Source organism: Marmota monax, unplaced genomic scaffold (assembly GCF_021218885.2).
Source record: "Marmota monax isolate L192 unplaced genomic scaffold, Marmota_monax_Labrador192_F-V1.1 WCK01_AAM20220418_F8-fsc00005, whole genome shotgun sequence".
Lineage (NCBI taxonomy): Eukaryota > Metazoa > Chordata > Mammalia > Rodentia > Sciuridae > Marmota > Marmota monax.
The window spans coordinates 22,689,714-22,716,284 of record NW_026692254.1 but is presented as its reverse complement, the minus strand read 5'-3'; the positions used below and the strand labels follow the sequence as shown (position 1 = coordinate 22,716,284).

The 26,571-nt window shown below is 43.6% G+C and overlaps 1 protein-coding gene across 2 annotated transcripts in view; it reads left to right on the top strand.

The window, feature by feature from the left end:
- Slco3a1 (solute carrier organic anion transporter family member 3A1) overlaps positions 1-26,571 on the top strand; it is a 299,670-nt gene that overhangs the window by 254,987 nt on the left and 18,112 nt on the right. For both annotated transcript variants that reach the window (XM_046436665.2, XM_046436661.2), the window contains exons 6-9: positions 2,451-2,649; positions 4,709-4,847; positions 19,204-19,379; positions 23,742-23,806. In XM_046436665.2, coding sequence (XP_046292621.1) covers positions 2,451-2,649; positions 4,709-4,847; positions 19,204-19,379; positions 23,742-23,806 — 579 coding nt within the window. The remainder of the gene's footprint in view (positions 1-2,450; positions 2,650-4,708; positions 4,848-19,203; positions 19,380-23,741; positions 23,807-26,571) is intronic.

The window sequence follows — 26,571 nt, the reverse complement described above, 5'->3', positions numbered from 1 at the left end:
GAATGTATCCTATTTTAGAACAGATGCCTAAGTTTTCTATTGACAAACGAATCGATAGACTTCAGGGCAGAAGGTCAAAAAAACAATTTCACCTCCTTGCGCCTGTTTGTCTCCCAGTGATTCTGCCGGTTAGAGCATTTTTTGCGGGGGCACTTCTCCTGCACCCAGCAATCAGGCAACCAGCACACAGGCCCTCTCCCTGTACCCTGCCCCTGGCATCACTCCAGCTCTGGCATTGCTAGGAGGGCCAGCTGCAGGAGGAGCTGGCGGGAGGCACTTAGGGAGGCTCATTTAGGGAAATGCTCTATAGGCAACTCCTGCAAACCTGGAAGATGGGGCCCATGCATTTATCCCAACATATTAAATGCAGGGCTCTGGGCCACCCACAAAGTCATCCTCAAGGAGGGGCAGAGTTCAGAGAAGAGAAGCATGTATGATTGAGGGACTGATGGCATTTATTTATGAGTGAAGATAAAAAGGGCTTAATCTGCATAAGTTAGCGTAATGAGGATGGAGTTTTGGTCGGGGAAGTTCTGCTAGCTGCCTGGAGTGTTAAAGGCATGCGCACGCATCAGAGAGGGAGAGGGGAGGCTGATGATGGCTTGGAGAAAAGGTGCTGGAAGCAGGTTGCCATGGTTACCATCATCACCAGGTGACACCCCCATGGTCTCTGCTAGAGAAATGAGACAAAACCTAGGCCACTCTCTGGGCGTGGGCACATTGTCACTGATGCTCCTCACACAGATCCAAGCTTCTTACTAACTCACACATTCTGACAATGATACTTGAGTGTCCATCCTTGTGGGGCACTGTGTTAAGACACTTGGGATCCAGGTGAAACTGGGCAGAATGAAAAATGTTCTAGACCTCCAAAAAGACCTAATTCTTTTTTTTTTTTAAATATTTATTCTTTAGGTGTAGTTGGACCTTTATTTTATTTACTTAGTTTTATGTGGTGCTGAGAATTGAACCCAAGGCCTCGCATTTGCCAGGCGAGTGCTCTACCACTGAGCTACAACCCCAGCCCCAAAGACCTAATTCTGATAGATAAGAAGAAATAAGAAAACCAAAAATATATGAAACAACTTTAGACAGCAGGGAGAAGGATAAAAACTGTAAATAGAATTGGGTGGAAATAAAGTATCCCATGGTCAGGAGCAGGGTCCAATCTAGAGAAGGTGATCTAAGCAAGCTGTTCTGAAGAGGACAGGTCCAGCTGAGGAAAGACACAGACAAGAGTGTCCAAGGAGGGGGAAATGCAAGTACAAAGACTGGGATACCTGAGCTCTTCAGCTCTTTCCAGGGGGAGAATGGAGGGAGAGTGGGCGTGATTGGGACTGGGATAGAGGCACACCGGACCACACCTCAGGAAGATCATTTCTATATTAAGGGAGGGATACCAAGCACTGAGATGCCAAAAGCAGCAGATGACGGAGAGATATATGCTTGTTTTAAGTATGGCTTGTGCTATTTTCTTGCCGAGCTAAGCCTCTCTGATTATATTTTCTTACCCTAATATTAAAATTAATTTGCATTCCCTTAGCACATACCAGCTGGTTGATGTAGTCGATTGACCTAGAGGTCTGTTGATTGGCAAGGAGGAGGCAGCTTGAACTGGAAAATTGGCCGTGCATAATCTACGCGGTGGATAAATGACACATAGTAATTTAAAGCTGAACTGTAGATGAAATGAATCAGAACAGAGCAGAACCAAACAGGAGATTGGAACTCTGGATCCTTTGGTCCTCCTAAAATTCCATGGATCCCTGAGAATCAGAAAAAAACAGGCTTAGGTCCTGTGCCTTTGCAGATAACTTAGTGTATAAGAGAGAGGAAAGGAAAAAAAAAATATTCACCAATTACTCACCAAGAGCTACAAGACATATTGATTTGATTGATGCCACTTTCTGAAGAGTTGCAGAGCTGGTTAAAAGACTGTCTGCAGACTGATGAGTTCTGTGACCTTTGGGTCATGAAGCCTCTGCACCCTCATGCAGCCCTCCCTCATCACCTGATTTGAAGAGGAAGAGAAGATCTCCTAATCATCCTAAATCCACTTTGCACATCAACACACAGAGAGAGCATCACTGCTCCTTAGTATTTATTGTGTTGAAATGCACATCTGTGTTCCCCAATCTGTCTGACTTGTCTCTTGGTTGTCCCCATAGTAGCTAGCGTGTGATTCCCATGATGGTGCCCACTTGGCATGACAGGTATGTTCAGACTCATGATAACTGAGTTTTCCATGTCCATCTCCCTCTTTTTCCATGAACTCTCTGGGTAGAAATGTGCCCCTTCATAAATATTTGGGATACTACCAAGGCAGCGAAAAAACAGTCTGGTCACAGGTGATTTGCAGGGCTCAGCCTTGGACCTGCTGTTCATCCTCTGTATGGACTGGCCCGTCCTTCCCAGTTCATCATGGTCCCCGCCACTCTGTGTTCTTTCAGGGATGACTGCTATCCCGTGCGCCTGTCTGGGAATCTTCCTGGGTGGTCTCCTGGTGAAGAAGCTCAGCCTGTCCGCCCTGGGGGCTATTCGGATGGCCATGCTTGTCAACCTGGTGTCCACGGCTTGCTATGTCTCCTTCCTCTTCCTGGGCTGTGACACGGGCCCTGTGGCTGGGGTTACTGTTCCCTATGGAAACAAGTGAGTACAAGAAATGTTGGTTCCACCCTGCCTGCTGCAGACCCAGGACTCTCTTTCCGCCATAATTCAATGGAGTCAGCTTGGTCCCTAGTGACCATGAGCAGAGGAAATAAGGACACCTCTGCATCTTACTTCCCAGATAAAGAATCACTATGTCCCCCTGGGTTGCGAGGGCAGACTGTTCCACCAATAGCCAGGGGAGCCCCAGGAAGAAAAGCAGGCATTCACTCTACAGAGTACTCAATTATTTCTGGCATTTGACTTTTAAGAATGTGAAGATAGAAAATATAAAATACATTTTATTTCAAAATTGAACTGAAAATGAAAGATAGAATTGATTTCAATAATTCCTTAAACTATCAGGAGCTATCATTAGGCTGTAATTATAGTAATTACAGGGTCTGGCCCCTGGTAGGTATTTATAAATATCAGAGAGAGGCAGGAAAGAGAGAGAGAAAGAGAATGGGCAGGAAGTTAGCTAGTTCTTATGGGGCCACTTTTCTTATAGCCTAGTTATTATCCCTGGCTTTGGACCAGAGTCCCATCAGGATCACCCTTTGAGGGAATGATGAACAGTTCTTATTTAAATATTTGGTATCAACATCTGTCGCCTTCCTGCATGGGACTCTGAGGCTGCCTTGGGGCCCCAGCCTAGAGCACTGATGCTGCAGCCTAGCTGGCCGACAGGTCTTGGTGCCTCTCTCTCCACAGCCAGACTCCTCTCCCAGGCAAGCAACCAGGCCTGTTCCTGTAGTTAAACCAGAAGATGCAGTAGAGCAGGGCTTATCTTGAACCCCAAAAGGGTGAGGAAGAGAAATGGGAGGACAGAGCAGAGGTAGCTAGCCATAGATAATTGCAGAGTCTAGGCACCACGCTTCCCCTCCGCCCCTTTGCCATCACCACCAGGTGGCCTCGTCCAACCCCTCTGCAGCCCTCAGCTCCTTCCTGTACAAAAATGTACCTTCTGGTTTGCACTTGCTATGAGTAACAGCCCTTTCTGTGGATAGCTCAATGTGCAAGTAGATTTCGGTGATTACAAGCACCAGGTCTTATTCTAATGACATTATCCTTGTGTTTAAAAAAAAAAAAAAAGTGAAAACTTGTGGTCACACTGCCTCAGTCCCAATCCCTCCTTTCCCATTTATGTACATTTCATCAAATGACTTAACCTGGCTGTGCCTCAGTTTCCTTCTCTCTAAAGCCTGTGGGAGTTACACTGAGAATAAGTGAAATCATACATGGGACACCTTCAGCAGAGCATGACAAAAAAACTGAAATAACACCACCATCACCTTCAGTGTTCTGATGTGCTCTGAGCCTCGGGATAGAACTGAAAATAATGGGGCCAAGGAAAGACACTTCCTGTCTTAAGGGGCTGAAAAGAAGCAACCCGCTCTCCCTTTTTTCTCTTTCTTCAGAGTGCTTGCTCTGGATAACTGTGCCATTAATGAAACAAAGGAAAATTAAAATATCTTAGTGTTATTTTCCCTGGGATATTCTGTCCAGCAGACAGACAGTAATTTTTGAAGCCAGTCCAGTTGTAGCAGTATTGGTGGAGACTTCCTGTCTGCTGGGGAGGAACAAATCAGAGATGAGGACCAACCCAAAGGGCTAAAAGATGTTAAATGTCTAGCTGTGCAGACATCATTATTGTTCTGGGAAGTGGGTGAGCTGAGGCTGCTGCAATCAGGAGAGGTATTGTGGATGGTGTGGCCCTGAGCTGAGCCCCGGCTGCCACCAGCCCATGGACACATGTGATGGGAATGATTTTCTCCTCCTGGCTTCCTGAGAGGAGCTGGAGCTGGACTCTGCTGCCCACCCAGCCAGATGCCCATCCTGCACCCTGAACTGAAAATAATGGGGCCCTCAACAGTGGTTCTGGACTGGTCCTTGCAGGACAAGAAGGGCTAGATGGGAAGAAGAGGAGGATGCAGATGCCAGGGGAAAATTCCATAAGCAAGAGTGACTCACCACAGCCATGGGCAGACCCTGTCAGTGGGGGCATCCCGTCACAAATCGACCTGTTGTGAATGGGTGCCATTTGTCCTCTCTCTTGCAGCTCAGCTCGTGGCTCTGCCCTGGACCCCTATTCACCCTGCAATAAGAACTGCGAATGCCAAACCGACTCCTTCACTCCAGTGTGTGGGGCAGACGGCGTCACCTACCTGTCGGCCTGCTTTGCGGGCTGCAACAGCACGGTAAGGGAGAGCTCCTGATGGAGGGAAGAGGGCAGGGGCTCAGGCAGCCAGAGGAGCTTCCTATCTGAGATCAGGAACCGGAGCAGCCACTCCAGGTGTTCCGCATCTGCTGTTCTCCTTTACTGTGGCTTTTTCTGAGCCTCTGCCCTGCTGCAGTGAAGGATCCTCCATCAGAAGGATGAGAGGAGAAACCAGCTCTCAGACCTTCTTGCTAACTCAAGTGGGTTTCCAAGAAGCTTCACGGAGCACCTGAGAGTAAAACTTCAAAGCAAGCCATACATTTCAAAGCCAGAAGAAAAGACTGTGGCTTGCGGCCCTGGCAAAGGGAGTCAGTGAAATAGGCTGTCTGCAGATGTAGTGAGCTCTCCATCACCAGAAGTATGTAAAGAAAGACCCGAAAAACATTTGTCAGGGAAAACCTCTTCCAGACCTGACTCTAATTCAACCTCTTCTCCACTTAAGTTTCTTTTGTCTTTTTCTTCCCAATTAGATGTTTCCTACCTTTTCTATCTTACCACCACTGTTTTTCTTTTTCCTTCTCAGTATGAATCTAACAGTTGGCTGTCAGCCTGAAGAATTCCACATTCATTGCACTAAAACACAATATGCTATGTGACTGGCCACACAGTCGGGTTGATCCCATCTTCCAGATGTCTCTGGCCCCGCCCTTCTGTACCCACATGCTGTCTGGGTGCAGGCCCTTCACATGTCTTGCTTGGACCATGTGGACTCCCAGGATGACCCCCTCTGCTCTGTCTTATACACTGTGGCTGAAAGGATCTTTCTCAGTCTGCGGATGAGTTTTTAAAGTGCTCTGTTCTATCAGGGCTGGGCACTGAGCCTGGTTCTTATGTGTCTCCCCCAAGGGATTCTGCACTTCCCTTCTGTTTGTGATACTCAGCTTTCTCCATACAATGTTTTTTGTACTTCTCTCTCTAGTTGGACAACTCCTACTTGCCCCTCAATACCCTGTTCAAATCCCCCTTTTCTCTTTGGAGTTCTCATCTTGTGGCACCTGTTCTTTCCTGGAGGCTCTTCTGCAGCCATATACTAGAAGTGCCATTGTCTCTGATCTTTAGGTTCCTTGAGAAGTGCCATCATCACCCAGGTGTGCCTATACAATGCACAGGTGGTGAGGAAAACACGAAGGCCAAGTGGCTGCTTTTGCAGAACTCAGAGCTGAAATCACTCCTTCCCTCCCCTTCCCACATCCTGTGTCTTCCAAGAGCAGCAATCTCTCTGAAAGAAGAAAAATGGATCATTTATTTTCATTTTCAAAGATTCCGTTTCTTCCTTGCTTTTAACATTTAGATTCCTGGCCAGCTATTAACATTTTCTATAGAGAAAATAAATCACCATGGGGTGGGGGCTGCGGGGGGCGGGGGAGGAACTGATTTTTAAATTAGATGACAAAGCATTTTCTTTATATGACTGGAAATAAGTATTAAAAAAGGATCAGGGCCTTGAGAATGGTTAAAGTAAAAACACAAGCTATTATTTTTCATAGCAACAATTTCATTAACATTTTAATGTCCAAGGAGTTCTATTATAAATCAGCATCAGTTATTGTCCTTTTTAAAGAATTCAATCGACTCAGTGTAGCCTGAGACCAAACAAGTCTTTATTTCAGGGACCGCACTCACCAAAAATTGTCTTAAAAGTTGTGTTTTCCCTGATCTTGCATGGACGAGAGGATTATTGAGTAAAAGCCTCACCGGGACCATGGCTGCTTCCAGCTGCTGAAACAGCAGAGCTGTGGAATGCAATTAGGAGATGGCAGGCTCCTCTGCTCACCTCTGGACATGTCATTTATTCCCCAGACACTTGCCTTTCATTCACGTCATTGGAGGCCTCCCACTGTCTGCTGTGCAAGGCAGGGAGCTGGTTTCTAGGTAATTGCAAGGTGAGGAAAACACCAGGTCCCCGGGCTGGGGTGGCAGTCAGGGTACCCTTCCCCTCCTCATGGAGACACATCTCTACATGCCCTGGCTTCCAACGGGTGGATGAGGGATTTGGGGGACACAGAGCCATGCTTCTCCTGGAAAGGGGCCCTTGCCATAGTCTTGCCTTAAAAATAATCACAATCATAAAACTTTCCATAGTGGCTGGCTTCATCGGCAGACTGTTCCGGGCCAGGTAACAGGGCCTTTCATGTGTCACTCATGGCCCATGGCAGCTTGGCCCAGAGTCAAAGGAATCTCAGGATGACATCCAAAAATGAGCAAAAAGCAATTTGAATCTTTTAAATCTCAGCTGCAGTATTTTGAAAAAATGCCAAAAGTGGTAGATTATATTCCTGGTACATTAGCTCCCGTCTTCTCCCCTCCCTCCCCTCCTTTTTCTTTCTTGGTTTCTGAGCTCTTAAGGAGACTCCTCTGCAAGAGAAAGGCTTCCTGGTCTCCCGTACCCCTTGGGCCTTTCCACACTGATTCTTTCACTGTCCCCTAGGAGGTCTCCACTTTTCCTGGGGTGGACCCAGCCACACTCCCCTGGATTTCATCAGTCCTTGTCCCCAGCCCTCCATCCTGTCTATGTGATTTCATTCATTCCCACCTTGGGAAGTCTGACTCCTTTTTAGTTCCTTCCTATATATGAGACCAGTCACTCACCAAGGTCACACACTAGAAAGTGGTAGAACACAGGCCTCTCCAGTGCCACACCTCGTATCTTCCCCTGAGTTCTGCGACTCCCCCCTTTTAGGATCCTCTTCTTTTTTCTCCCTTAAAACAACCTCTTCATACATGCTATCCACAATCAGGGCAGTTAGCCTCCACCTGGCCCTGGCTACTCTTTCAGGCTTAACCTCCCTTCTGCCTTTTAAAGAAGCACTTGCTAAGTGGAACTGCTTCAAGCCCCCCCCCCCAACACACCTCGCTCTCCCTTGCCCCCAGGATCTTTGCATGTGCTATTCCTTACACCCACAGGAATCCTCCCTGTCTAGGCCCTGTTTTATTCACTGGGGCTTGCCCTCTTCCAGTGCTGCCAGGAAGCCTGCTACCTCATCACCTTTTCCATGTCTGTTGCTGCTCTTCCTGTTGACTGCCCCCATACCTGTTCTCACCTTGCAAGGCTCCTACCCCACCTGTCCTAAAGGCTGATTTGCTGCAATGTATCCCTCACTAAGCTCCAAGAATGGGGACTCTGTTGTGGACCCTTGTATTCCTAGTACCAGCAGTAATTGTCCAGCTAGAGCCCATGCTGACCTGAGAGAGGTGACAGGTGACAATAACACTATACATAACCTGCAGGCAGGTGGATTGAGTGGTACCAGTGTCCAGACTAACAGTGTTATCCTCTCTCATTTCTTCCCACTTTATAGCTTCCATCAAGACTTGTTAAGAATTTCCCGTAACTAGAATGGATGTGAATAGGTCAATCAAATAATTCTGATTGTCAGGAAATCTGGTCGGCATTAGCATTTTCTTTATATTAGTTTTTCCTTCCTACCTTGGTTCAGATTTTGTTGTTGTTGTTGTTGGTTTTAATTTTCTTCTTTCATATCTTCTCGAGTGATAGCAATGAAAGTTTCCAGGACCACATTTAATATACTATTTCTAATTCTGCTCATTGCATATGACCAGGAGGGGTGACAAAAAGATTGCAAGTTAATTTTGCAAGCTTCCTTTGGCATGAATATATTGTCCAGATTGTTTCCATACCTTTCACTTTCAGAGGTAATTATTCCAACAGAAAGCGTGTTAGTTCGCTGCTGACTGACTGCTGGGAGTTGTATCCTTTTGATGTACTGAATAATTGACTTAAAAAAAAAAAAAGCTTATATCAGCCACCAATAGAATGTGGAAAGTCAATAGGAGTCTAGCACAGCAGTTTGTAGGGTACTAATGATAGATGACTAATCCATCCCCAGCCAGGCAACAAATATTTATTGAGAGCTTGTTTTAGCAAAGTGCCAAGTAGGTCCTGTGCAGGGAGGAGGATGACTCCATTCTGCCAGAACACAGGGGACTCGACATTCTATATTGCAGGTGTCAGTCCTGGCTACGTGTTAGATTCTTATGGGAGCTTTTAAAATGGGAGGCTCTGCTCAGAGATTCTGCTTTCCTTGTATTGGAGTGAGACCCAGGCATCAGTACTTTTTTCAAGCCCTCCTCAGTATTTTAGACTTGTAACCCAGCTTGGAAACCACTGTCCTAATCCACAGTTGCTCAACCTTGGTATTATTGACATTTGGGGCCTGATCATTCTTTGCCATGGGAGGCTGCCCTATGCACTATAGGATCTTCGGCAGCATCCCTGAACTCTACCTTCCAGATGCTCCCCCGAAGACTTCCAAGTTCTTCTAACAAACACAGATGTCTCAAGATATTGCTGGGTGTCTCTGAGGGGCATAATCACCCCCACTTTAAGTTACTGCTCTAAAAGTAGGAATGAGACAAGTTCTGAAATTCTTATCTTTCTAGAAACAGGTGGAGCCCTGAGCTACCCCTGAATAATCATCCTTCAGTCTCCTTTTCCTTCTCATTGTATTAGCCTACTACAGAACCCAGTCTGGAGAGTCAGCCATGCCCACCTGTCGCAGCACAAGGGGCATGTACCTCATATCTGCCCTAAAGATCTGTGGTTCTGGACTTCTGGCACCTCTGAGAAAGTTGGAAGATAGCAATGGGTCCTTTGCCCACGTAGGGCATTGGTTGGAGGAGCTGAGAAGTGACTGGTCCCTTGGGCAAGACATGTGCTGTACACTTAGCTGCAGTCTGCATCACCAGCTGCCCCTACCTCCCAACCACTTTTCTTATTTATAATGTTTCCAGTCTAGCCCCAAAGGCTTAGGGCTTATGAAACCCTCTCACACAGCCTGGCCCCACATGCCCAGAACTGATTTAAGTGTGTGCAACGTTTCAGAAGGGCTTTGTGAATACTCTGAAATCACACCCTTCCAGGACACCTGATGCACTGCAGGCCCTGTCTGGGAAGCATAGCTGTAGAGGTGAATAAGATAAGGAGCCCATGTTGATGATAAAATGAGGTGTAACACATTCATGGAGTTACATTCAAGGGGCACCCAAAAGTGACACTCAGCCTGGCTTTACAATATAGCTATGGTGAAAGAACACAGTATAAAACAGTGCATAGAGCATGGAAGAAAAATCTTTCAGTAAGGAAAAAGAAAAATCTAAATATACATCTATCTTTGCATTGAAGAAACATTGGACAGGTACATAGCCAACTGCTCATAGATGGCTACCTCTGGTTAGAAACTAAAATTTTCTTATTTCAGATGTTCTATATGTCAAAATTCTCTAAAATTGATCATGCATTATTTTTCCAATAAGGAAAGGCTTTTTTGTTTTTTAAAAAGTACCATTGAAGGACAGGTGGTCACATTGACATAGAGAAGAGACTAGGTAAAGATAGTGAACTTGTAGGGTTCTGTCTGTTAGGGTAGAAATTGGTTTGGGTGAGGTGGACCCACAAAGGAGGGAATGGACATTTTCCCCAGCACCAGGCCTTCCTCATAAAGAGTGAGCAGGGACTTTCCTGGTGGCCAGGCCTCTAAGGACATTGCCACATGGATTGTGGATAAACGGGAACATGGAGGTTTGTGAACCTCATGGTACAGGTGGAATTTGAAGTTGGGAGAAATGGCGGTGGAGCCCACTGTTCATTCTGAACCATAGTCCAGCCCTTCACCTTTCTGTGCTCTGAGGTGGCTAGAGAGAGTGAGCCTTTCTGCCCCTCAGGATCCCTTCCCCCTGCTCCTCTGGCAGCAGATCCTTAAGTTCTAACAGGATGTGTTCCTGCTCATGGGCTCTAGGTTAGGAGTGAAAGGTGAACTGAAGTCTTACTTTTATCTCAGAATTTTTCTCCCTGGCCATGATACTGCAGCCAGTGACCTACAAGGGAAGAAGCATATGTACTTCTTGTGGTTTTTCAGTATCCCCTCTGCCTCAAGTGGGCAGTCACTCATGTTCTTTGTGACGACATCTGATGTCTTTGCCTGGAAATGCCAGCTTGGGCTGGGCCAAAGAGGTGATGCATTCCAAGCTACAAAGACAGTAACAAATGCCAGGGGAAAGTCTGAGGAGCTTCCGTGAATCATAAAAGAATCCAGAAATAACTGAGACACATAGGAGCATAACATCATTCTCAGGAAGATACCCCACTCTGTTGGGGTGATGTCACCACTCCTTTGCCACTCAGAGATTAGGTTGGCAAGTATACAAAACAGCAAAGATCTTCTAGTCAGAAACGGCATGGAGTGGCCTGTGTCAGCACTGCTGTGGCGGGCTCCTCTCCTGGACGCCAGGACCAGGCCTGGCATTTAGTAGAAATTGTCTCTTCTTCCTAGTAACTGTACAGGAGGACAAGGACAGTACTCCAGAACGTCGAGGGTGACCCCTGACCTTTCAAATTTTCACAGCACACAGTTACAAATAGCATCCATCCCCACCCTACCATCCCCTTAGAAAAGGATGCTTGCAACCCAGCAGTTCATTTTATGTGCACCATTACTAGGAATTGATCCATCAGTATTGAATGTGGGGGAACAAAACTAAAACACTTTATTTGTCAGTGTTTTTGAAACACTGCTGGTATGTATCTTGTTATTATAATATGAGCTGTCAAAATAATGTGCTTACAAATTTCCTTCATCAATAGAAAACAAATCCAATATTCCAGAGAATAATTTTTCTATATTTATGGTCTCTAGCTGTCTTGTAATTATTTATCCCTATCATTGCATGTGAATAGAGCCATTTCGCAATTTATATTAATGATTGGATGTGGAACATGAGTACAGTTTTAAGTGGTGTGTTGTTCTTTCATGGATTTCATTTTTTAGTGTTACAGAATTTTTATTTTTTTTAATATTTTTTTAGTTGTAGTTGGACACAATACCTTTATTTTATTTATTTTATTTTTATGTGGTACTGAGGATCGAACCCAGGACCTCAAATGTTCTAGGCAAGTACTCTATTGCTGAGCCACAACCCCAGCCCCTTAATTTTTTAATAAAGCATTTACATGTTTCAAAATTTCAAAAATGTATAAGAAGGAGAAAATGACTCTCCCTTCCACCTTTGTCCCCTGTTCAATGACCTCAACACACCAAGTAGACAATTCCCATCACAGGTTGAGTATCCCTTATCTGAAAGCCCTTTTTTGGAAATTTCGGATTTAGGATTTTTTTTTTTCAGATTTTGGAATATTTGTATATGCATAATAAGATATGAATAAAATAGACACATCTTAGCTGCAGAGGGCTGGAAGGGATGCTGAATACACTGCCGTGCACCCATGTTTTGACTGCAACCTATCACCTGAGGTTAAGTATGGAATTTTCCACTTGTGACATATCAGCCCTCAAAAAATTTCAGAGTTTGGAACATTCTGGATTCTTAGATATTCTTGTCTGACACCGACCAGCAGACGTCTTCACTGGTCATATGCTGTTCTCTAACTTCTCTTCTGGAATTAATCCAACTGATGCCTCGTTTCTGTAGTTGATTTTGGGTTTGCCTGTCTTTGTCTATTCAGGCTGCTATAAAATACTATAAACTGGGGCAAGGGGAGCTTGCAAACAACAGGATCATATTTCTCCCAGTTCTGGAGGTTGGGAAGTCCAAGATCCAGGCGTTGTCAGATTGAACCTGTAGTGTGGCGCATTTCATGGTGGAAGGGGAAAGTCAGTTCTCCAGGTTTCTTTTATAAGAGCACAAATCCCATTCATGAGGGCTCTGCCCCTGTGACCCGATCACCTCCCACAAGCCTCACTCCCAGCTTCCATCACCTTGGTGATTAGGTTTCAGCACAAATTTTGGAAGGACACAATCATGCATTGGACACAGACCATAGCACTGTTCTAGCTCAGATTTGCTTAGACCTCCCCAGCTCTGCTCTCCTTTGTCTTGGCTGCAAACCCATGGCAGCTTAACCCTGCTGTTTCCTCACTCCATTCATGGGACATCAGCTAAATGCTACATTTAGCTCATCTAGACAAGGCTGTGCAATCATTGTGCCAGCCATACTCAAGAGATAAAGACATCTCATTTATCTAATTCCATTAGGGGCATGGTCCTGGACTAAATCCAGAGTCGATCCATTTCAGAAGGGGTTTTCCACTTCTTGGATCAGGCAGTTTCCCCTTTTTGGGTAAATGTGATGTTATTGAGCCATAGCCTAGTAATGGGACCAAATTAGACTGTATGGAGGTACCAATTACACATTACTTGTTAAGCCAAGCAGAGCTCACCAGTCACATGGTTTGTTCAGAATTTGGGCTTGATCACTGAGTTCCAGCACCCACATCATATTCCTTAGTGCTCCTGAGAGGCTGAGTCAGAACCCAGCTCCTGAGTACTTGGTCAAACACAACTATAGATGCCCAAAGGGGCCTGCTCCCTGTGCATACCTAACCATCTGAGCCCATTGGTGTTCTCAGAACATAATCAGTTCCTGTCATTTATCATATTCTAAGTATGCCTCACATACTGCCCTCGTTCAAACCCTCCTGATTGCTGCAGTAGCCTCTGATTGCTGGGTGGGAAGAGATTTGTGACTGGGGTATGTGTATCTGCTAGAGTTCAGCCAAGAAACTAATATCCACATATGCTATGAAAAGATAGGGTTTAATAAGGAATTAGAGCTTATGTGAACCTGGAGAAGCTGGGGAATTAGGATCTGGAAGAAGTGAGATGAATTAGCAGAGGTGGGCAAGCTGGAGCTTGTGAAAAAGCCCAGGAAGCTGTAACCATGTGGCTACTCAGCAGGCCTGGAAAGGGCTGCTCAGGAGAGATCTGGGGAACCAGCTTGCTCGAGGTGAGCATGGAGACTGCTGGTACACTGCAGGTCAAGCCAGGAGAGACTTGTACCCTCCGGTCTCCTTCGCTTATGTCCAGCCCTGTGCCTGACCCCATAGCCTTTTCAGAGTAGTGGCCTCTGTTTCACTTTGTAGAGGAGTAAAAATGATCATCTCTCCGGCCTTCAAAGTTCTCAGCCAGGCAGATGTCTGTGACAAAGGCAGATTAACAAGAAAAGAACAGATTTACATATACCTCTTGATTATGGTTGGGTATCCAGGAAATGAATGAATCTCAAAGACGTGGCTTTGAATTTTGGCTTTAATTCCATTGTCCACTAAAACAAAGCTATGGGGAAGGCCAGTTATGGGAAGGTGGCCAAGAAGAGCGTGGTCAGTGGGGGAAGTTTTGTTTTTGCAGGTGTGGGTTGATGCCTTCTCCATGGAAGAGTCTGGTGACTTTGTCATCTTTCTCTTCCTGGTACAGAAGAGATGCCCCATAGACAGAGATTTTGAAGCCACTGCAATGGTGTATGCCTATATCCCAGCTGCTCGGGAGGCTGAGGCAGAAGAATCGCTTGAGCTCAGGAGTTCAAGGCCAACTTTATTTAAAAACAGAAAAAACAAAACACAAGATCCCCTTTATAAAGTAGGCCCTCATGTCATCTAGTTCTATCCCTATTAGTAGCTTCAACCAACCACAGAACATATTTGGAGAAAATACTGTGTTGGTACTAAACATGTACTAAAAAACGTGTTCTTTAAAGCATTTACGTTGTATTAGGTATTATAAGTTTCCTAGAGATGATTTAAAGTATATGGGAGGACATATAGAGAGGTTTTATATAACCTCATATTTTGGTATCTGCAGGGGGTCTGGAAACCAATCTTTCTTGGCTATCAAGGGATGGATTTCTTTCCTAAAGTAGTCATTTTTCTGTTGTCAGAGCTTCTTCTATGTCTACCTTTTTCTCAAAAATCAGTTCAAAATGATCCTTATGCCAAAAGAGGCATATTCCTGGGGTGGAATATTCTGATCTGCAGCTCCTACCTTCTGAATCTTGCCTTGTTCTCCTCCTGTCCACCTCTCCTCAGATGGGAAAGGAAACTGTGGGGAATAGTCCCCAGCCTTACATGGGAGAGTGGTGCCATCCGCACAGTACAGACAGACCCAGCCCGACACCTCCTCATGCTCAAGTGTCAGGAAGGGACAAATTCAATGGCTTAGGAGGGATCTGGGCTGCAGTTTATGTTCACAGGAGTCCTGAGAGTAAAGATGTAAAGATGGCACAGCACGTAAAGGAGGGCCAGGGAAAGAGTGCAGGGTGGGAAGGGAGAAAAGCCAGAACAGGGCCCTGAGGGGCTCCAGCAGTTTACGATGGGGAAGGGGAGAAGGTGCCAGCAAGAACGATGGATGAAGAATGGAAAAGTTGAAGGGTTGGGAGACAAGAGAGTGGAGCTCCAGTGAGGGTTGAATGGGTGGCAGGGTCCCAGGATACAGAGCCCACTGGGGAACTTAGCATGATCTGATTCATGCGTATAGGGACAGAAGCCAGTTGGAGTAAGCTGAGAGCAGGGCGGACGAGAAAGCGCAGGCCATGTGTCTGAACAGCTGGGAAAGCCTGGCTGTGCCATTGGTGGAGACAGGTTCTAGTTCTTGCCCCTGGGGAGGGGAAGGGGTAGCATTTTAAGTTATACTTGCTTCCTGATAAAGGCAGAGGCAAATTCATTCACAGACGTATTCTTTTAAAATCATTTTTAATACATACACAAATTAACAAGTTTCACTGTGACTTGACATACATAATACATGGATCACATTCACCCTCCCTTCTACTGTCTTTTGCCCTCCCCTCTCTTCCCCTCCCCCTGACCCCCTTCCCTAAAAGGCCCTCTTCTACCTTGAGGTCATCTTTGGTTTTGTTTTTTTTTAAGTTTCCACATATGAAAGCATGTGATATTTGTCATTCAGCGTCTGGCTTATTTCACTTATTTCTTCCTCTGATTCCATACCCTTCACTGCAAGTGACATGCTTCCATTTTTCTTTATGGCTGAGTGATATTTCATTGTGTATATATACATTCACCTTTTTTTTTAATCCAGTTACCTGTTGATGGGCTGATTCCATGTCCTAGCTGTTGTGAATAATGCTTGCAATAAACATGGATGTACAGTTGTCTCTTTTGTATGCTGACTTCACTTCCTTACTGTGCATATCCAAAAACGGTATAGATGGATCATAGGGTAATTCTATTTTTCATTTTTTGAGGACCCTTCATATTGTTTTCCATAGTGGCCATATTAATTAATGTCCCTACCAACAGTGTCTAAGGATTTCTTTCTCTCTCTACATCTTTGCCAGCAAAGATATATATAATTTTGACTAAGGTGAGGAATGAAATAGAGCCTCAGTGTATTTTTGATTTGCAGTTTCCTGGCTACTGATACAGAGCATTTTCTCATGAATTTATTGGCCATTTGTATTTCTTTTAAGAAGTGTCTGTTTAGATCTTTTGCCCATTTCTGATTGCATTACTTGTTCCTTTGATGTTAAGTTTTTGGAGTTCTTTTATAGATTCTCGAAATCCATCTTCTGTCAGATGAATAACTGGCAAAGATTTTCTCCCATTCTGTGGTTGTGTCTTCATTCTGTTGCTTGTTTGCTTCATAGAATCCATTTAATACCTTCATGGATTCTTGCTTTTGTTTCCTTAGCTACTGGAGTACTATTCAGGATATTGTTGCCTCTGCCAATATCTTGAAGTGTTTCCCCCATTTTCTTCAAGTAGTTTCAGAGTTTCAGGTCTTAGATCCATTTTTTGAGTTGATTTTTTTGAATAGGGTGAGAGATAGAGGTTCAGTTTCAATCCTCCACATGTGGATATCCAGTTTTTCCAACACCACTTAATAAGCTTGTCTTTTCTTTGACTTGTGTTTTGGGGACCTTGGTCAGGAATCAATTGGCTATAGATGCGTGGACTTATTCTGGGTACTCTGTTTGGTTCTGTTGGTCTGTGTGCTAATACCATGCCATTTTGGTTACCATAGCTCTGCTGTAGGTTTGAAATCAGATGCTGTGATGGCTATAGGATTCCTCTTTTTGTTCCATGTTGCTGTAGCTATTCAGAGTCTTGTCCTTCCGCATAAACCATAGGATGTTTTTCTCATTCCGTAAAAACATATCATTGGTATTTTGATGGGAATTGCATTGAATCTATAGATTGCTTGGGGTAAAGTGCCATGTTTTTAAAATATTTTTTAATTGTAGGTAGACACAATATCTTTATTTTTATGTGGTGTTGAAGATGGAACCCAGTGCCTCACACTTGAAGGCAAGCGCTCTACCACTGAGCCACAGCCCTGAAAGTCCATTTTAACAATATTAATTCTTCCATTCTATGAACATGGGAGGTCTTTCACCTTATAGTGTCTTCAGTTTCTTATGATTGTCATTATAGATAGAGGTCTTTGCTTTTTTTTTTTTTTTTTTTTAAGACTACTGTGAGTGGGATTGCTTTCCTGATTACTTTCTCAGCAAATTCATTATTGGTGAGCAGAAAAACTCCTGAATTTTTTTTAATGGTACTGGAGATGGAACCAGGGGGAGACTCTACCACTGAAACACATTCCCATCCCTTTTCTATTTTTTATATTGAGACAGGTTCTAAGTTTCAGAGGCTGACCCTGAAGTTGAATGCTTCTGCCCCAGCTTCCCAAATCCCTGGGATTCTGGATGTGTGCTCCCATGCTGGGCTAGCTAGCTACTGGTTTTTGTAAGTTGACATTGGATATTACTGTTTACTAAATTTACCAATTTTGAGTCTTTTGGTGGAATCTTTAGAGTTTTCTAAGTATAGAATCATAGCAGTAGCAAACAGGGATAATTTGACTTCCTCCTTTCCTATTTATATCCTTTTTATTTCTCTCTTGCTCTGGCTCAAATTTCCAGGACATATTGAGTAAGAGTGCTGAGAGTGGATATCCTTATCTTGTTCTTGATCTTAAGAGAAAAACTGAAAGTTTTAGGACACACATGTTAGAGGAAAGACTATCTACTGAGCTTTTTCTACTACTTCTCAGCACTGAGCTGGGGAAAGAATCTTGAAAAGCACAGGGGACTGGTCTGAGGAGTTCCTTGTCCCATAGTTCTCATTTCCTCTGGGAGGCAGGTAAAGGCGTCTATACTTAGGGATGGACAAAGAGGGCTGGGCTGGGCTCAGAAAGTCCCATGCAAAGGGGAGGGAGCTGCTCAGCCAGAGGAGACCTCTCAAAGAGAGGTAGTATCTGCACGGGGTTTTGTAAAATATCTAGGAAGTCTGTAGGCAAAGAGAAAGAGGGAGAGGGGCAAGACTTCAGCACCTGGGAATCACCATAAATTCTTCAGGTCTGTAGATAGGACCAGCTACACAAAGATGCCTGCTCTGGTAGACCACTTAAGAGAAAGGATGCAGCCCCAGCACACAAAGCCTTCCCCTATTTCTACCCTGCAGATAAAAGTCCCCATATGGGAACAGGTACCCCTGAAGTCATCACATATAGCTTCATGGGATTAAAAAAAAAACTTTCTCTGCACGTTATCTGTGGAAAGAAGGGGGTTGGAAAGAGAGGAATGGGTGTAGGGGAGAAGAACCATAAAAGCCAGAGAGGGTTTGACCAACCCTCAGGAGGATTTACCTGGGCATGTGCTTGGAAGGCCGATCAGTCCTGGGAAGAGAATCCATGAATCATTTATGACTGTTTTCACTCCGTATTCATTAAAGGCCTCTGCACTATTATTATTGAACTTTAATTGGCTTGGCACTCAGCTTGGCCTCTTGCAGCCCTTGCTCCTCCCTTTGCCATCAGAAATTCCTCGAGTGAGCAAGAGAGCGTGAGCAAAGGCTGTGCTGGGAACAGGGCAGCTGGGCCAGCATCACCAGGAAGATCAAATGGAATGCGGTCGCTTTTCTTTCTTCTCTCTGATCATATATTAATAAATGTATCTCATTGGGCTTCCGCTCTGCTCCCCACGAGCCTCTCTAAGCTGCCTGGAATCTCTTAGCCCCCTTTGCTTTCTCAGCCACCGGAGAACTTTTCCATCAACTCCCTCCTCTGGTGCATGACAGCGCACATCCTTTGTTCCAAGTGCCACACTGGGCACTGAACCAGCAGCAATGTGTGGGTTACCTGATTTACTTCTTTTAATACACTTCAGTGTAATTATAACCGCATAAAAGAGAAGACAAATTGGCAAGTAATTGCAATGTTAATTTGGTAATGTTTTATCATATTGTGGAAACGCAATTTCCTCTCTAATTGTATTGGGGGGAACACGTTCGTCTATGGTACAGCTTATTGAGGGATTCTTGAGAATGGAAATGAAACACCGGAGACAGGAAAATCAGCTCTCCTCCCCATAAGTATTCCTTTATTTGCATGTGTTTTTGCAGCCTCCTCAAAAAGCTGACTCATTTATTCAGGCCTAATTAATGGAATGCCACAGACTGCATAATTAGGCCATGATGGCTTTAGCTGATGGATGGCTTTGGATTCGGAAGCTGGAGATACCCCCAGGTAAAAAAAAAAAAAAAGGCACTAAATGCTTTCTTTTTCAGAATCTCACAGGCTGTGCGTGCCTCACCACCATCCCCCCTGAGAATGCGACCGTGGTTCCCGGAAAATGCCCCAGTCCCGGGTGCCAAGAGGCCTTCCTCACCTTCCTCTGTGTGATGTGCGTCTGCAGCATGATTGGTGCCATGGCCCAGACACCCTCAGTCATCATCCTTATCAGGTAAGCTGTGGAAATAGCCCTGAGGATGTGAGAGCTAATGGGCTATCCCCACTCCACCTGGCATGCACCTGGGGTCAGAGGGAGTCACACTTTTGGACTCATGTATATGAGTCTCACAGCCAGATGAGATAGGGCCGCAGCATATAGGCCAATAGGAATAACTGCAATCAGTCAATCAATAGGGACCTCAGAGTAAGAAGTGACAGCAGGGCACAATGGAGAAGACCACATGTCTTCCCAGGAAGAGATTCTGCAGGTGACCCTGAAAAGGAATCTGCATTGATCTGTCCAGAGAGCAGTGTTCGAGTAAATGGAAAATGGTGTTAGACTAAACAAGTCATTATGTCCAGCCCTGCCCTGCCATGGATCAGCCATACACCCCTGGGCATGACATCTTCCCCTAGACTGTTTTATAATCTGTTATGGGGTGAGGTGGTCACTGGTCCAGCTTTCCTCCTGCAACAGCGTGTGACCCATCAAGACCATCTGTGTTCAGATGCCATAAAGATGTGAGGGATAATTGTGCCAAGGGGCTCATGACAGGCAAGGAGTCACTTTTCTTGTACAAACAGGGTTTTTGTACCATACTAAGTCATCCAGAATTCTGTCACTCAGGACCCATCCTGGGAGCAGACGAAGTGCTTCAAAGGTGAATCATTCAGCAATTTTCTGAGTGAATTTGTCATTTGAAAAGTCATCTAGCTTTGTGTGTGGAATCTAGAAGTGAACTGACCCAACCCTAGTATCCACCTGAATCAGAGGAAAGGATGCCACTTGAACACTCACCGTTTGGGATGCAGCTATATAAGCAAACCAATGCCTTCCCAAGAGCTGGAAAGAAAGTAAGAATGAAATACTTGGAAGCATCCTGAGTCGATGTACCTCATCAACTGATTTGCCTGGCTTCTCCATTCATCTTGTGCTGCCTACCACATTTTTTGGTCTTTGTATAAATCCTCTTCTATGAAAATTCATAACAAAGTACTTATGTTACCTAAAAGGTCATTAGCAAGGCCTTAAGACTGCAGAAGCATCAAGGGTACAATAGCAAATTGCCATTTTATACTTCCTAAGCTTGAAAAAAAATATATTTTAAAAATTCATACCCAGTGCTTTGCAAGGCTGTGGCCAAACTAGTAAAATCACATATTGCTGGTGACATTGAAAAGCATCAGTCCTTTCAAAAAAATAATATGGCAATGTGAGTTAGAAGCCATAAAAATATCCAGACCCTTTTATGCAGAAACCCTACCCCCATACTTCACCATTTATCTCAAGAAAATACCTCTCTACAAGAAAAAAAGCCTCAATACAGAGACTTTTATTACAACGTTAACTATAATAGCAGAAATACCTGAATTGAAATAGTGAGTTAAATTATGGTACTGCAACTCGACGGAATAATGAAAATTCTTAAGAATGTGAAAAGTGTTTATGAAATGAACCATTGAATTTAAAACTCTATATGGAAGATGATTATATATAATATGCATATGGGCAAAACCCATCAGATCTCATGCATGGGTTTAGGGTGGCTGCCTTATGAGTAGTTTATTTTTCATTAGAAATTCTCATGAAGTTATTTTGTGATATTCACACACAAAAGGCACCACAATGCAGAAAAAAATGACCCTTACCACTTCCAGTAGCAGTAGCTGGTCCCTTGTCTCTCCATGACTTCCTGCAAAAACCCAGCCTCTGGTGCTAGGTGGTAGTGACTGCTGATCAAACAGGGAGAGTCTGTTGAAATCTCAATCACTTCCAAATTTCAACTTGATGAACAGCTCATGGAGTTTTGCAGGAAGTATCTGATTCCCTTTAAACAGATCAACAACAGATGGCCTCCAGGACCTGGGCTGGGCCTTGTCCCCTCTCAACTCCATGCTTAGAGGCACATGTCCTGCATGTTAAAAGGCCAAGGTAGTTTTTCATTCCATCACTTTCCCAGTCTAGTTTGCCACTGTAGATGTTCCAGGCAGGCATTCGGGGCTGCAGTCCAGATGTGCCTTAGCCTTTACCTGGCCCAGGATAAAATGCTTGCTCTTAGGCCATGCAGAAGCATACCCATGAGAACAGTGCTCATAATGTCCCAGAGCAAGGAGAAAGATGACACATACTGGGCCCCTCCTGGGTGCCAACCCTGGACTTTGGTTTTATTGTATTGTTAGCATTCCCCCTTTACAGATAGAAGTACCAGAGTGTGGTTAAGCAGCCATTAAGTTGTGACGCTAAGGCTGCATGCCTGGGCTTGCCTGGAACTTTCAATAACAGACTGAACCCTCCATTTCTTTATAGCTAAATGTATGAGAAATGATTTCTTATGGGAACCAGTTTCCCAACAGGATATGAAGAGAGATCTTAGCGCCTTGCTCACTTTGTTCCTAGTGACATGATAGCTAAAAGGAAATCAAATTTCAAGTGATAAATATTCTAGCTCATTATACCATCATGTTTTCTTGATAAGGAGAATTTGCCTTTATTTATGTGTCTTTCAAGTTAAACCTTCAAATGAACCTGCTAAGACTGTAGCCATGGAGCCGATAACGTTGAGGAACTTGGATTTTGTAACGTATTTAAAAGAGTAGGCGTTCTGTCCAGAGAGACACTGATCTCCTCATCGACACTGTATGGCTGTCTGCCTTAATCAGCCAGAAATTCATGTCCCACTGCCTTGGGATTACTTACCTATACCATATTCTTTATAATTTAAAAAAGTATGTATTTCCCCAACAATCACACATTTTTAGTTTTCCCTGAACATATTAGAAATGGGGAAAAAGATTATAAAAACCACTTTGTTTTTCCCAGGTTTCTATAACAAAACACTGTGGAGAGTATGATAGTTTATAAACAATAGAAACTTATTTCTTACAGTTATGGAAGACTAGGGAGTTCAAGATCAAGGCACCAGTAGATTAACTGGTAAGGACCTACTTCCTAGTTCACAAGTGACAAATTCTGTGTCCTAACATGGCAAAAGGGACAGGGGATCTCTCTGGGGTATCTATTCTATAAGGGCATTAATCCCATTTATAAAGTTTCCACCCTCAGGACTAATCACCTCTTGAAGACTCCATTATAACCTTGAGGATTACGTTTGAAAGAATGAATTGGGGAAAAACAGTCAGTCTATAGCACATGTGTAGATTTTCTTGGTTAATAGTCACTTTTGGCCTATCATGCCAAGAACCCAGAGACATGTACACCTGAGGCCCAACCCAAATAGTAGGTCATTAGATGGATGCTATTAGATTTTTGGATGAATGACCCACTCAGTCCATAGGCAAGTTAAACATCCTGTGTACTAGATGTCCTGTTGGTAACTTTGTCCCTAACCCTTATTTTCTACAAAACCAGCTATTAGGCTGTCCTTGCACTGCATGGGTCTTCCATCCACACTGGACAACTCTGCCTAGCCAAATCCTTCAAGAGCCAAAATCATGTGCTTCCCTCTCCATCCCCTATAGAGTCATGATGGTGACCACCAAGCCATAGTAGGGCTAACTGAGGTCATAAGTTGAAGACATCTGCACAGCCATCCACCAACTTACATACTCACCTAGCACATGCCATGTGCTAGACACAGAGCTAGGATGAGGTCACAGTGATGAGTAAGATGCAAATCATCCTTGACTTCATGGGGAGAAGGCATGTACTGAATGAAAACAAAAGAGATTGTGTTATTGGCTGTGCAGCTCCATCCATCTAGAATCAGTCATCACTTCCAAAACTCAACTGTCATTCATCTCCTTAAAATATTTTACTGAGAATGTTCTAGAAAATGTGTAAGAAGATTGTTCAAAGGGACTATTCTGGGTAAACCAAAGCCAGAAAGATTGAATCAATTAAAAAAAAAAAAAAACAGGACGGTGATTATTGGAAGGTCCTTCCCAAGTTAAAAGGTACTGACGTGATATAGATGCATTATTTCTCACATGGGGGTCCATCTGGGATATCAAAATATTCTAGTCTGATAGAATAACAAAGGTGTTCATCGTCCTAGCTGGTTTGTAAAGCATAAAGAATTATTTTTTCTCCGTTGTTTTCCACATGTGTATCTTGTATCAACTCAAGTTGCTTCTCCCCTCAACAAAGGTTAAATCTCTCTAATGTTAGACTTTATGACCATACATTCAGTCCTTGGAAATGATAAGATTAGCTCATTATTAAAGAAACACTGTTCAGTTCCTAAACTTAGCTGTTGCAGTCATTTTTTAGAATTTTGGCAGGGAATAAAAAAAAGTGATTAATAATTGTCTAAAGAAGGGGTGTGATGGGCAGCAGCAGCAAATGACTGTGGGCTTGGTAATTAAGGAGGAGTGATAAGAACATTTTTCTCCCTCTTCATCTCTTTTTATGTAGGACAGTCAGCCCTGAACTCAAGTCCTACGCCCTAGGAGTTCTTTTTCTCCTCCTCCGTTTGTTGGGTATGTATTCTCTCTCTCTTCCCTCAGTAAGAAATTGGATGCTTATTACCAGGTGAGTAAATATCAGTGAAATTGTCCCATTTCCTGGGTTTGTCCTTAGTTCTATAATGTTTAATTATTAATAAACAAGAAACTGAAATTTTTGCTCCCAGTTTAAACTTAGGCAATCCCTGGGTGTCGGAGTTTCCACGTCTACCAACTTGTCTTTATGCCACCCTGAATTCTAATTGGCATGAGGAGGAAAAGCAATGTCACCAAAGGGGAGAAAGATTTGATGTCACAAATTGGCACCCTCATTAAACAGCTTATGAACAACTTGTGAAATGCTTCATCCATGGGGCTGCCAGCCAGGGGAGAGAGTAAAGCCCCCCAACACCTAGCATATGGAAACTTTGCATCCTTTAAATGTTCCCCAACTGATTTGGTTTATTTACTTTGGGTTTCTGGCATGAGGCAAATGCAACTGTGGAGCTATAGGGTCTGTGTTCCAAGATTTGGTCTGGATAGAAGAAATATCAAGTCTAACTCCCTCAATATAAATGAACAAGACAAGAGCTTGTGATTGACCCAGAGAACTATGCACGGCTGTGGGGAGCTAGGCCAGTCGGCCTAGTACCCACCTCCCAGCTGTGCCTGCCCTTATCTTGTTAGACCACACTGTTGCTTTATAAACATCCCTTTGTCAAGAACAAGATCGAGGTAATTATTTTTTCCTTGATGATAGGGCCGTAGTCTTTTTAAATGAACTTTAATGACAACTGAGGGGAGAAGGGGAAATGTACTGAGTAAACGATTGATTCCTCATTCCAACTGTTCAGTCGTGGATTAGCACAAAGACCTAGAGAAATGTGTATAAAAATGTTTGTAACAGAGGAAAGTTGGCAGCAACCTAAATGTCCAACAGCAGGGAATTAATAAAACCAGTTTTGGTTTATAATCCCAGTGGGATTCATGTTCCCCTTTAAGATTTGGAAAAGAAAACTATATATAGACTTAGAAAGGACACATGATATATGGAAGGGATAAAAAGAGGTCTATGATGCACACTCTACAAAGTATGAGACATCAAAACAGTATCTTCTGGGTAATAAGATTATATATATTTTCTAAATTTGTCTTAAATTTTTGAATATATATTGCTTTTATAATGAGACTAACTCCTATATGATATTTGGGAGAAGAAAAAAATCATTCTTAAATCTATTAAAAATATAAAGTCCTCCCTGGTCAATGCCAAATACACAGCATATGGACCTCCTCTCTTCCCTTTGTTGTCTGTAGAAAATAACCAGTGTCATCATCATTGCTGGCATGCCTGGGACAAGGCCTCAGACTCCTCCACCATTGTCAAATGTCATCTTTGTCTTATTTCTTTTGCATGGAGAATAGAAATCTTATAGATATGAAGATACCCCAGATAAAGTTCAGCACTAATTCAGACCAAAACATTTGGGCCTTTTCTGGGAAGTTCAAGTAGCTTGCAAAACTCTACCATGACACAAAGCTCTACTGATTTTCTTTTTTATTTACCTATCTAGCCACAAGAGTGGGTGATAGATATATAATACCAGCAGGTTAGAGACCCTCACTTCTGAAAATGGTGAAACCATTCCACAGACATTCAACAACAAACTAACATTTATTGAGCACACGCTGTATTCTAAGGTCCTGGATCATCCCTAGGTAAATGATCATAGCCTTGCCCTTAAGAGTCCTCTCTCCCAGGCTGGTAGGAAAAAGGGGAACCTACCCTGTGTGTAGATGCTAAGGACTCAACATATCTTTCAGAATAATTTTGATAACACAAAATGAAAAGAAAATGCATGAAAGTTAATGAAAATCATAGGACAAGTGAAGACAAAACTCAATGATTAGGTATGTACAATGTGGTACTGTTAAGATCATCCTGTGCTGCTCTAAAGCAATCTCACCATTGTGTATCTGCTCCAGGAATAATCAACTAGGCATTTCCTAGAAGGTTTTTCAACTTCTGCAACCATAATCCCAAGATAAGTTTTGCATTACGGCCCAGTACGCATATGCATAGATGCAGCTGAAACAAAAATTACATCAAAAAATACCTTCAATATGTAAGACACATTCTGATATTTTCTATTCTAGTTCATACTTTTAAAATGTTGGTCATGACCCACTATATTGATTTTATTGTTCATTATGGGTCACAAATCAGTTTGGAAAACCCTGCTTCAAAAGGATATGACACAGTTTCATCTTTAATTAAAAGTGGCTTAGCCAAGAAGTCTTGGCATTCGGCCTAATTTCATTTCTTGTAGCACCCAATAAGATTAACCACCATTATTATTAATGAAAGGCCAATGGAATAAATCAGATTCTATGCCATTGCCAACCTTTATGCTGGCCCCTCATGGGTAATGGGGATACAGTGGGGACATCACAGTCAGAAGTGACAAGATCCATGATGGAGTTGGCACTGACACGACAGGCACACATGGAAAGGCCACATAACTTTGCCTTGGGATGCAGGCAATGGGTTTGGAAAGGATGTGATGTCCACCCTAAAAGTTATGCAAATGAGCTGGTAGTGGGGAGAGGATGCTTTCAATGAAGGCCCTGGGGGTGAGCAAGGATATGGCATGTTTGGAGGCTGAAGAAAGCCCAGTGTTGGGGGCAGAGATTAGAGATGGTGGTGAATTAAAACTTGATGAGAAAGGTCAAGTGGAGACTAAGTAATCAGGTGCTGGTGTAATAGACTAGCTGAGGGAGGTTTGTGGGGAAAGGTGGGT